The following is an 11,647-nucleotide window of genomic DNA, read 5'->3' on the forward strand; positions in this document are numbered from 1 at the left end:
TTGCCCTAAAATAGAAAGACGTTTTTTTGTGAATATTCGGTTTCCAGAACACTTAAATTCACCCAGAAAATCAGTAAGATAAAATAAAATACATTCATGGATATAATTATTTATTGAAATAATATCACTAGAATACATTTCGGCGATTGTTGCCGTATAATAAACTTAACAGTATCACAATACATTATTACCTTATATTACAATTTTTAAGCCTATAATCTTTGCGGTATATTTAGACATGAATAACGCATAAATAAAAAAATACGTGTGTCACTCGAGGACTACCGCGGTTGCGCTATTGCATAGCATCGCATCGCTGTGCCGGTTGGAGTGGGGGTGTTAGGTTTTTTCGTTAAATTTTTACATTCGGTCGCCGCGCTCAAAGTCTGAGATAAAAGCTATGCAATAGCTTAAAAAATTAAATAGATACATAGTAAGTAATAACATTATTTCTTGCACATTCTAGTTATAGTTTCTTATGAAAAACAAGATTATTCTACAATCCCGTGTTTCATTTAATAGTGTACGTCTTTTTAAATGAGATAAATAAATAATGATAAATTTTTTATAGTATTTACATAATCAGTCCATTATACACTTATACTGGATTTTTAAATGTACTTATTTCCTAGTGGATAATTGTTCTAATAACGCAGAGATCCTAGCATGTTTCGTGGATTCGCGAATTGGGCATTTATTCTGTACGAAGAAAAGTGCACTTTCGTCCTTTTGTTCAAAAGCGACTTGCGCTGCTTCTTCGTAAAACCTGTAAAGTGGAAAAATATATTATAACTACCTATTTGCATTTAATGAACGTTGACAACGTTAGAACAATTACTTTTTTAAAGAAAACATTAAAAACCAACTTAAAATTATCAAAACTAAACTAAATGTAAAGGGGACCACATAACAGACTCTTTCAAATAAATAATAGATTAAAATCGGTTCACCCAGTCAAAAGTTCAGAGTTGGTTCAGAAGTAACAAATATAGAAAATAAAACTGTCGAATTGTGAACCTCCTTTTTGAAGTCGGTTAAAAGCAAAAGTACACAAATACACGAGTAGATAGCAAAGCTGTTTTTTGATAAATAAATTATACAGAATGTCAATTTAAGATTATACTTACTCAGCTTTTACATAATATTTGACTTTAATATCATCCCTACACTTCGGAAGGTATTTGAGGGCTTCATCATTTTTCCTGTGCATGAGACACGCGTCTACAAACGGCTCGTAGCCGATTGGAGACTTTTTCGATTTAGAGAATCTCTCTAGTTCTGCCCAGTCATCTTTTTCAGCCAGAGTTAAGATTCTGAGCCACCAATATCTAAAAGTTTATGGTAAAAATTAAATGTCATGTTTTCTGTGATTAGCGGATACAAGATGTGTTGTTAAATCAATAATTGCTTGGAAATTTATTGGTAACTTAGGGAATTAATGAAGGACAAAAAGACTTTTATCCAGAAAATGGCCAGGTAAACAGAAAACAGCAGAAATTACGAGTAATTAAGGTTCAAATTGCTTATGAAAAAAAGTTATAGAAATTGTATATCTTCAACAATATAGATAAGTAACTAAAATTTCGCTCATTTTCATGTAACATTTAGGGCCGATTTTTCAATCGCGAGATAAACAGTCTAATAACTACCCCTCGAATAGATTTATTCAATTATTTATCTAACTCATTACGGCTCGCCTATTTTTCAATCGTGATTTATTTGATGAATAACTATCTGACCAAATATTTCCATATTGGCAGCACTGCTCTCGGAGTGGCGAAACAAACATATTAAATTAGTCAGGTTAGAGCGGGATAGAGCCAAATCTTGCAATTTGTCAACAACCGTCATTATGACTCACGTCAGGAGTGCACTTGTCTTCTATGATTGTTGATTGTTGTTTTGATTCGAGTAAAGAGTTTGGTTAAATTTGTGTTTCAATTTATATATTTTACGATGGAAACGACATACTTAAAGGCAGCGTTCGGCAAATTTTCAATGGCATGGTCATCAGTACTATCAAAAACATCAATTTCAATATGATTTTAATTGATAATAATTATATAGAAAGAGGTTTAATTGTTAATAATTCTACGCTCTATGTTATGACATACGAAAATATCTCAAATTTGACGCATCAGTTGTCAACTCAAACGCCTAACAGTCGAATAGCGCGCTATCACATCTAAAACTTGACAGACTAGGAATAAGAGGATTAACCCTCCAGTGGCTCTCATCCTATATAAAAGATCGGAAACAATGTGTTAGAATTAGTAAAATTGACAAAAATAATGAAATAACATTATATACATCTAGAGAAAGAGTAACTAAATATGGAGTACCACAAGGAAGCGTCTTGGGACCAATTTTATTTTTGTTATACATTAATGACATTTTTAATATTATAAAACATAGATGTATACTATTTGCAGATGACATCTCAATTGTCGTGACATCTAATAAAATTAATTGCACTATTAAAGATCATGAAATTGACATAAATTCTACAATTGACAAAATGATACGATGGCTTGAAAATAAAAATTTATTTATTAACCTTAAAAAATCAAAATTCATACAATTTAATAAATCTTCTAATAAAAAATTTAACATTGCTTTAGACATAAACAAAATTGACGCATTACAAAATATTAAATATTTAGGTATTACAATTGATGATAATTTGGACTGGAAGGCTCACGTAGGTGATGTATGTAATAAAATTAATAGATTCGTCTACGCGCTTAGACGGGTTAAAGTTACCACAAATTTAGAGACTGCCGTGACAGCATACCGTGCCTACGTAGAATCACACCTTCGCTATGGATTGGTAATATGGGGGAACAGTACTGCTAGGGATAGAGCATTCATTGCGCAAAAACGATGCATGAGAGCCATCTGTGGAATAGCACCCACTGAATCATGTCGACCCTTATTTAAAAAGCTTGGTTTATTACCCCTACCTTGTTTATATATTTTTGAATTGTGTATGTTTGTTTTTAGAAATAGTAGTTTGTTTAAAACATCCTCCCAACTAAACTCGAGATCACGAAGGGATCCGAATAAATTAATTTTACGAGAGAACCCTCGTATCGTCAAATACAGGGAAAGTTGCGTGGGGATGGCCGTTAAAATATTCAATCATCTTCCAAATAACCTAAAGACGTCTAATGATTATAAATTTAGAAAAAATCTTCTTAATTGGCTTAAGGAAAAAAACTTCTATACCATAAAGGAGTTCATGGAAAGTTCAACCCGAACGCACCATTAATTCCTTTATGGTAATTATTTTAATTTTGCATGCTTGTATTGGCTGAACATGTTTGTGCTTTATTAATATAATTGTATCACCATTGAATACCATGTTTAAAGCAAAATAAAGATTTTATTTATTTATTTATTTATTTATATCTGGCCGTTGGAGCGGCAAATAGATTTATTCCTCAAATAACGTAGTTATTCGATAGATACGTCCTATTCGTCTATTGAAAAATTGAATATTTTGTTAACTGAAGAATAAAGTCTATCTAGCTGTTTATCTGGGCATTGAAAAATCGGCCCTTATTGTACAAAATTAAATAAGTTACTAAGAAAAAAATGTTGCTTTATTATTTATTTTTATTATTTTATTTATCAAATACTAAAGTTGTAAACAAAATCTTTCCTCTGTATTTATTAATAGTTATTAGTGTAGAAATATGTTACTAACCTCCTATCCGGCATTCTATATTCAGAGCGCAATTTATCAGCCAGCTTGATTTCTCCCTGGTTCAAAAGTTTCTTCACCGTGTCGTGTAAAGACAAACCAACAAAACTTTCCCCATACGTTTCTTGTAAACTAGATTGTTGCTTGCAAAGTTTACGTGCGTCCTCGCAGATTGATGCGCCTTAAATATAAATAAGAAATGCGATTCTGGACCTTAATAGTTTGGAAATAGGGATGAAGTTAGCTTGCTCATAAAATTTGGATAACTATACACTATCTTTTATTTTGTTTAAAATGTTTTCACAACATTTCTGAGCTGAAGCCATAAGTGAAAAATTCTTCATATAAAAAGAGTTCAATAGCCCCAAAAAATTGTATGTGTTATTGATTATTGCCAAATGCATTAAACAATTTTATAATTCTTATGATATACAACATACACCAATCATAAATATTTTATTAACATTCTAGAAAATAATATACGAGTGTTGGTCATTATAAGATATCGTAAACTTAGCATATTTGGTTGAATTTGTTGTTGCGTATATGCGTGGGCGCTTATCCCGGGAAATCGTCCACTAGCGCATAGTCATTCGCAATGCTTCACTATTCTTTTAATATTAGTTTTACTTACCCAAATCGTTTTTCCCCTTCTTATAGCACTCTCTAGCGGAAATAAGCGAAGCTTCGATACTTCCCGGGTTGGTTTGTTCTATAGCGTCCCGGATATGCGTGTGCGCTTGTCCCGGGAAATCGTCCTCTTGTACGTACACTTGTCGTAATGCTTCGCGGTTGTGACTCGCGCAGTACTTTATGTATAGCGCATGTGCGAGTGGTAGACTTCGGATTGTTAGCTAGAAGGGGTATTTTAACAATTTTAAGACATAACAAAGTTGATAAATATGAAAGGAATAGATAGAGATATGTAGTAGCAGTGATAGAATACGGTAATTTGGAAGGGTAATAAATGATTGGCATTGGCTGTAAGGCAGAAATACTTTATTTAGGTTTTTAAACTATATAAATATCTCTGTTGCGGAAATATTACTAAATTGATAAAAAAGTAAAAAGAAAGTAATGGAAATAATTTGAGATTATAAATGAAAACGAAACTTTATAGCGAGAACATAAACATTTTTTCTTACACTATTGAAAACGGAAACATAAGATTACCTCAAATTCATGTTTCCCCATCTTTTCCTTGAGATGTAGAAGTACGATATACACAAGATCTGTGTCACCGCTGGCTGTAGCTTTTAATAGAGCTATAACTCCTTCTTCCAGTGATAGAAGCAATGGCACTTGTAATTTGCTATGCGTTTCATATTCCAATATCTGGAATAATTAAAATTAGATGAATAATGGAGAAAAATACAACCTATACAGATATATAGAATTAATTGAAGAATTGGGTTCGTCATTGTGTAGAAACGTAAAATAAACTTTTATTTTAGTCCAAATTGAACATGAACACTCACTTATGTTCTCGTATAAAGTAGATTGAAGAAGACATAATATTCAATGTTTGATTTTTACACTGTATAGAAAAATAAAAACACATTTTTACCTTGATAGCAAGCGCTTTCCTGCCTTTCTCTGCGGCTTTCATAGCAATAGTGGAATATGAGATACCAGGAATGTTTCGAAGTTTCTCACCTATTTCCCGCGCCGCACTTTCATTGTCCAGGTGGGGTTGTGTTACCTGAAAAAAATATTTACATTCAGATTCTTAATTTCGTTCAAGTAAAGGTACATATTATAAAAAAAAAATGTTGTGTGGTTTTATGAAACCACGATAAAAGTGAAACTTTCCGAACACTGCTTTATACCTACTCGCGACCGTCACGCGACATGCGCTACACAGATCAAAAAGTTTGAGACGATGTAATAAAAGTTTCACTTCAAAACGCATATAAGGTAACACTTTCTCGTGCTCGTACGCCGATAGATTTTACAAAAAAGATGGTGAAAATATAAGAGAAAATATGTGAGATATCGTCAAAAAACTCATTTTAGGCGCCATTTTAACAATATGGCGTCGTGAGTGGTGAAATTTGAAAAGAATACCTAAAAATACCAGGTAAAATTCCAGATGACTGGAATGTTTGTAAAAATAAATAAATAAATATACCTTGTAACAGGCCCAATGAGAGAGCACTCTCGTTTGTCCGTCTTTCAACTGTAAATACGAAGCGATGTGTCCCGCGAGGCAATGCAGTCTGCGCCAAATCAGTCTGTCTAGAAGGATTCTTTCACCTAAGTTTTGAACTCTGGGGTTTGAGTTAAGTTTAATTTAATTTTAAATTAAAGGAAAAAGTTGTATTTTTTTTATATACGCTGCTCAGGCATTTGAACGCCATCTCACCTGATGGTAAGTGAAGATGCGGTCTTTCAGGTTAGCATGCCTGGTTCAGTAAGGTAAAGTATTTCGAAGTAACTATAAGGACCGGAAATTATTTCCCAGTTGTTTGAGTTAACACATTAAATAGTGATTGATTTGAATGAAGCATTTTTGAAGAACATTAAAAAATCTATTTAGACATAGTATAAATCGGAATCTAAGAAAAATCGCCATTTCTTCATGTGAAATTGAATTATTAACAACTCGTTTGTTTTAGATGTACGAAAACTCGTAATAATCCTGCTAATATAAGCAGGAACTCAATATAGACAATAAATATAACAGGAATATTTAGATACCGTTATCATAAGGAGACCTACTAACACCACATTAAAATACATAATAGTTTTCAACAAAAAAGGATACTGCAAGAACGTCAAAGGTATAGCCACTCTCACATCCCGCACCGCATTGAGCACCCTCAGCCATCTACACGTGGTCACATAATGTTCCGTCAACGCTGGCTCCAATAGGAACCCTTTACCAAACTGAGCAGCTCGGATCAACATCTTCTGAACATCAGTATTGAATTCGAAAGCCGCAGCATCTATACAGTCTTGTACTGCGGTGGACAGATCTGGTTTTACTAGGCGGATGTACTCGTCCGCTCGGTGGCTGCGTTTCTGGATATTTTGGTAATAAGAACAAAGCCGTCTTTATGCGGTGTTGACAATATTGGTAGGTTACAAGGATTTAAAAAATGTAGATATATCTTTCTTATATATAAAAATGAATCGCAAAATGTGTTGGTAAGCGCATAACTCGAGAACGGCTGAACCGATTTTGATAATTCTTTTTTTATTATATTCCTTAAAGTACAAGGATGGTTCTAATGTAGAGAAAACGTAAACATGTACCACGGGCGAAGCCGGGGCGGACCGCTAGTACATAATAAAATTACGTTTTATCTACATTTTTAAGTTCGTAAAAACGTAATAAGGTAGAGGATATATTATGTAAGTACATATAATTGATTTGTGTATGTAAATCATATTTAATGAATAAGTCAATCATGCAGAGATATTTGAGAACTGGTTACCAAATATTGTTATCAATTGAGTAGTATGGAAATTGCAATGCAATACAAAATTGAAACAAAACATATTCTGATAATTATTTTTAAAATAGAACATACATATTTGATAATGCATAAAAGTTTAATTTCTTCAAGATAACATACCTGGAATTGCTTAGAAGCCTCCACCAAATAAGACCCAGGGGCGGTACTATTTATCCTGAATATCTTCTCAACCACAACCGGCACTTTTTGTATCAACTCATGCGTCATTTCAGAGATCACTCTAACACAGTCCATTTCTGGTATTATGTGGAACGGCCCATCGTAAGGGTAGGTTATGGATTGACCGTTGAATCCGTAGATGCACATCATGTCGTCCCAATGACCAATTATGGCTTGGGAACCACACCTAAAAATGAAGTGTGAAACAAAGTTTAATTATGTTGAGCAATATCGTCCCAATGACCAATTATGGCTTGGGAACCGCACCTAAAAATTTGTGTAGTATGAAGTGAAGATTTATTATGCTGAGGCATATTTTAAAATGATTATATTTTGTTGAGTTAAATAAGTAGAAATTGTCAATGGTAGCATAAAAAAAAAACAACAATAGAAAAAAGTGCATGCTTAAGGGCGCGTTCCCACCGGGTCGTGACGACAAATAATCGTGTAGTTTTAAGTGTCGTGGCTTATATGTTTAAATGGAGGTGTTCACATTTAGAACGACACAATTTACTGTCGTCTACGACAGTTTTTGCAGTGACGACACTTTGTCGTGACAGTGGGAACGGCTAGCACGACAGTCGTAAAACGATAAAAAAATCGTGGACGGCAACTCTATGTAGACGAACACGTGTTTTCCCTTCCCTCTCGCACCCGCGCGCTCCTCGCGTCTGTACTCGGTTTGTTTTTCCCAACCCAAGCGAACGCAGAGGCGACTAGATTTGTAGCTTGCTGATGATGCGAGCGATCTGAGCGATCCAATGGGAACAGCTAGATACGACAGTCGCTAAACGATAAAAAATGTTGACGACAAACAATCGTTATAATGGGAACAGGTAGAGACTACAGTCGTCGAACGATAAATTAGTCGTTACGACATAGTGGGAACGCTCCCTAAAGCTGATGTTGTGTAGTGGAGAGTTAAAATAATCAAAAATACAAATAAAATATTGTATTATCTATACTAATATTATAAAGCTGAAGAGTTTGTTTGTTTGTTTGAACGCGCTAATCACGGGAACTACTGGTCCGATTTAAAAAATTCTTTCGGTGTTAGATAGCTCATTTATCGAGGAAGGTTATAGGCTATATATTATCATCACGGTACGACCAACAGGAGAGGAGCCACGGGGATGAAACCGCGCGGAGCAGCTAGTTTTCTATACAAGTACAATTTCAACAAGCAATTATCTCTCTAAGTTTTTACTCACCACACAAGTTCCTTTGGTTGTTTTATGTATCCTGTATCAATTTCACAGTATTTATTCTTAAAATCAGAAGAACCTATCCACAGGAAGCCGGAATCCGTGAACAGAGCGACATGGCGGCCATTTTGTGATGGCACTATTGATAGTACCTGAGTGTATGCGTTTTTAAATTCTGGACGCTGAAAAAAATGAATGTTATTTATGAACTTAAAGCCAAATAAAAACCTATCATGAAGTTTGTTTGTTATAAGTCAAGTTTTCTTACGTGATTAAAAGAGCTTTCTTACTTTTAGTAGGATTTCCATTTTTTTTTCAAATAGAAAATATTTACTTTTTAATGTGCTTAAAAATAAATATAGCTTATTTTAAATTCAAAAGCTTACCATAGGTATAGGTCTAGTTTCCCCAAGCTGACATTTAAAAACTTCTTTATCTCGACACACAAGGAAACTGATTTGTGTTGAAGACCGCTGGCCAGTACTTAGCACACACCATGAACTTATTGGCAAGTTCGCTCCTGAAAATGTTTGTATGTATTTGAAAAAATATAAATTTGCTTATAAATTAATTGTTTAACTTGTATGAAATTGTTGTAAAAGTATTCATTCATTCATATATTATTGTAAATAACATTGAATGTATATCACATTCTATTTAACTTACATAAATAGAATTGAAAAGATTTTGATTAATCTCTTGTAAAATCCTTGCCTTTTGTTGCAGTTCAAACAATGAACAATTGATTACACTTAAATTGTTATAAACAGAGAAAAAGAACCTCTAATTAGATAGAGCATTAAACTATATTATGAAATTTTGAAAATGAAATTTTACATTTTAATATTAAAATTCATACTTACTTGGTAGATCAGGCAATGATCTTAGTTTAGGGTCAGAAACATTGCTGACTAAGTACATTCGGTTGGTTGTGGTAATTACGGCTAAGCCAATGCCGTGAGGGTTGGAGAATAACTGAGCTTTACACACCTGTAAATAAAAGAAACAGTTTTAAATCACTGTAGAAACTACTAGTAAAATGCACCATCTACTATCAACATAGTATGTTTATAACTCTTTCACATGTAAACCACTGAATGTATTGTCCACATATATGATAATAATGTAGCCTATATAATAACAGGATATCATATTATAAGCTATGTAGATAGGGTAAAACAATTAAATGGGTAAAAGCCAGCAAAACTATGAATTCTTACAGGGTTGTAACCGCATGGCGGGGGTATAAGGCCTGGCTGTTAACCCCCGCCGCTCAGGACGAAAGACGGCCACCGTTGGGTTTTAGTGGGTATGGCTTCGTGCAAGTCCCACATACCCCCTTGGACAGCAAAACTGCCGAGGGGGATGCGTAAATGCATTTCCCAACGTTAAAAAAAAAAAAGAAGGGTTGTAACCGCATGGCATAGCTAGTTTGTCATATACATTTTATAATTGACAACACAGTAATCCAAAAACCACACACCTTATATGGGAAAATATACTATCATGCAATATAGGCAACTATATTTGGACACACTATTATTGTAGAGATAAGCGCTCAAGCTAGTAATGTACAAAGTAATCAAACCTTTGTATCTCTGACTTCTTGTCCCATGCTAAACGTCTTCTGGTAAGCTCCAAACATGTCATACACAAGTACATCACCACTCTCCTGTATACACAGTAGCTGTTCCCCATCAGACCAACCCATGTGAACTAGCACACCACTGTTCCACTGAAAAGTTAAGTAATTTAAGATAATTAATTGTTTTTGTGAAAGTATGAGCTGAACAGATCTTAAGAACTTTTTAAGGAATAAGGTAATGATAGAAACCAAATGATATTTTTAAGCTATTGCATAGCTTTTATCTCAGACTTTGAGCGTGGCGACCAAATGTAAAAATTCCGTAACGAAAAAACCTAACACCCCCCACTCCAACCGGCACAGAGATGCGATGCTATGCAATAAAAAAAATAGCTTTACCGCGGCAGTCCTCGAGTGCCACACATATTTTTTTTTATAATATAAGAAGTGTGTCTTGAATAATAGAGCTGCATTACCGAAATACAAGTTTTTTCTTGTTAAATAAACAATTGCAAGGTTTCTTAACAATCCAAAGAGAACTATACAACAAACAATAAGAGTTTTTCAAGAAGCAAAATGTATAATTGTTATCTAAATATACAAACCAATATCTTAGATATAATATTGCCAACACCATTGTAAATTGTTATAACTGGTTTGGATGTGGTCATAATTCGGACAAATTGTTTCTTATCTCTAACAACAGCTATCGGACCACCATAAGCCGCTCCACTGACGATCATATTACCCAAACCTTCGTCCATGGTCCATATCATATTGTACAAGTCAAATTTCCTGAAAATTTTTAAGTTAAAAATGTAAGTTAAAAAATTTAATTTATTTTGCATTGCGTTATTTGTTTTATGCTATTACCTGTAGTAAGAATCCAACTGAAACCAGTCCGCTGTTAATAGGGCTGACATTTTTCCTAATTAATTTAATAAAGTGGGAGAAATCCTGATAGAATAAAACCAGTAAACTAATTGATTATTGAAAAATAGAGAATGTGTGTGTTATTCAATCAATATTAAACACATGAACCATTCTTTGACTAAAGGAAGAATAAATTTGTTGTACTATGAAATAAATTTTAATTACATTAATTACAAAAAGTACAACAACAAACCACAAATGAAAACTTTGCGTCAAATTACAAATGTCATGATAACAGACTATCAAATGTCATCATGACATTGTCAAAGAAGAATCTGATTGAAGCGCGATACAGCCAAAAAAATTCCCATAATCGTATAGGAGCTACCAACGTTGACAAGTGAGCATTTTAGTATAGTTGGTTCTTTGATATACTGTTCCTCTTGCTATTTCGGTTAGAGTCCGGGCTGTCTGGCTGGTCGCAGTGGTTGCGTTTTTTAGTGCGCATCTCTTCTGCACAGGATAATTTCCTTAATTTAAAGTCATTTTTTAACGCGTAATTTTTAATATTTTACCTTTAGATAGATCCATTAGACATAATTTTTTTATTGCAAGACGTTTTTTTCGTTGTTAAATA

The 11,647-nt window shown here is 33.7% G+C and overlaps 1 protein-coding gene across 1 annotated transcript; it reads right to left on the reverse strand.

Moving 5' to 3' along the window:
• Window positions 1-229: 229 nt before the first annotated feature.
• On the reverse strand, window positions 230-11,287 carry Vps16A (vacuolar protein sorting 16). Its single transcript, XM_090101843.1, has 15 exons — window positions 11,011-11,287; window positions 10,743-10,932; window positions 10,141-10,287; window positions 9,416-9,542; window positions 8,939-9,072; window positions 8,559-8,734; window positions 7,288-7,534; window positions 6,474-6,730; window positions 5,838-5,976; window positions 5,274-5,408; window positions 4,880-5,041; window positions 4,341-4,560; window positions 3,710-3,887; window positions 1,128-1,328; window positions 230-766 (listed from the first exon to the last, which is right to left on the reverse strand). The coding sequence occupies exons 1-15, from the start codon at window positions 11,058-11,060 to the stop codon at window positions 622-624; spliced, it is 2,508 nt and encodes an 835-aa protein (XP_089957969.1). The 5' UTR covers window positions 11,061-11,287; the 3' UTR covers window positions 230-621.
• Between the last annotated feature and the right edge of the window lie 360 nt (window positions 11,288-11,647).

The sequence above is a fragment of the Colias eurytheme genome, chromosome 5 (genome assembly GCF_061535395.1).
Source record: "Colias eurytheme isolate Ceu_HAF_F1 chromosome 5, ilColEury1 Martin Lab GWU primary, whole genome shotgun sequence".
NCBI classification, from domain to species: domain Eukaryota; kingdom Metazoa; phylum Arthropoda; class Insecta; order Lepidoptera; family Pieridae; genus Colias; species Colias eurytheme.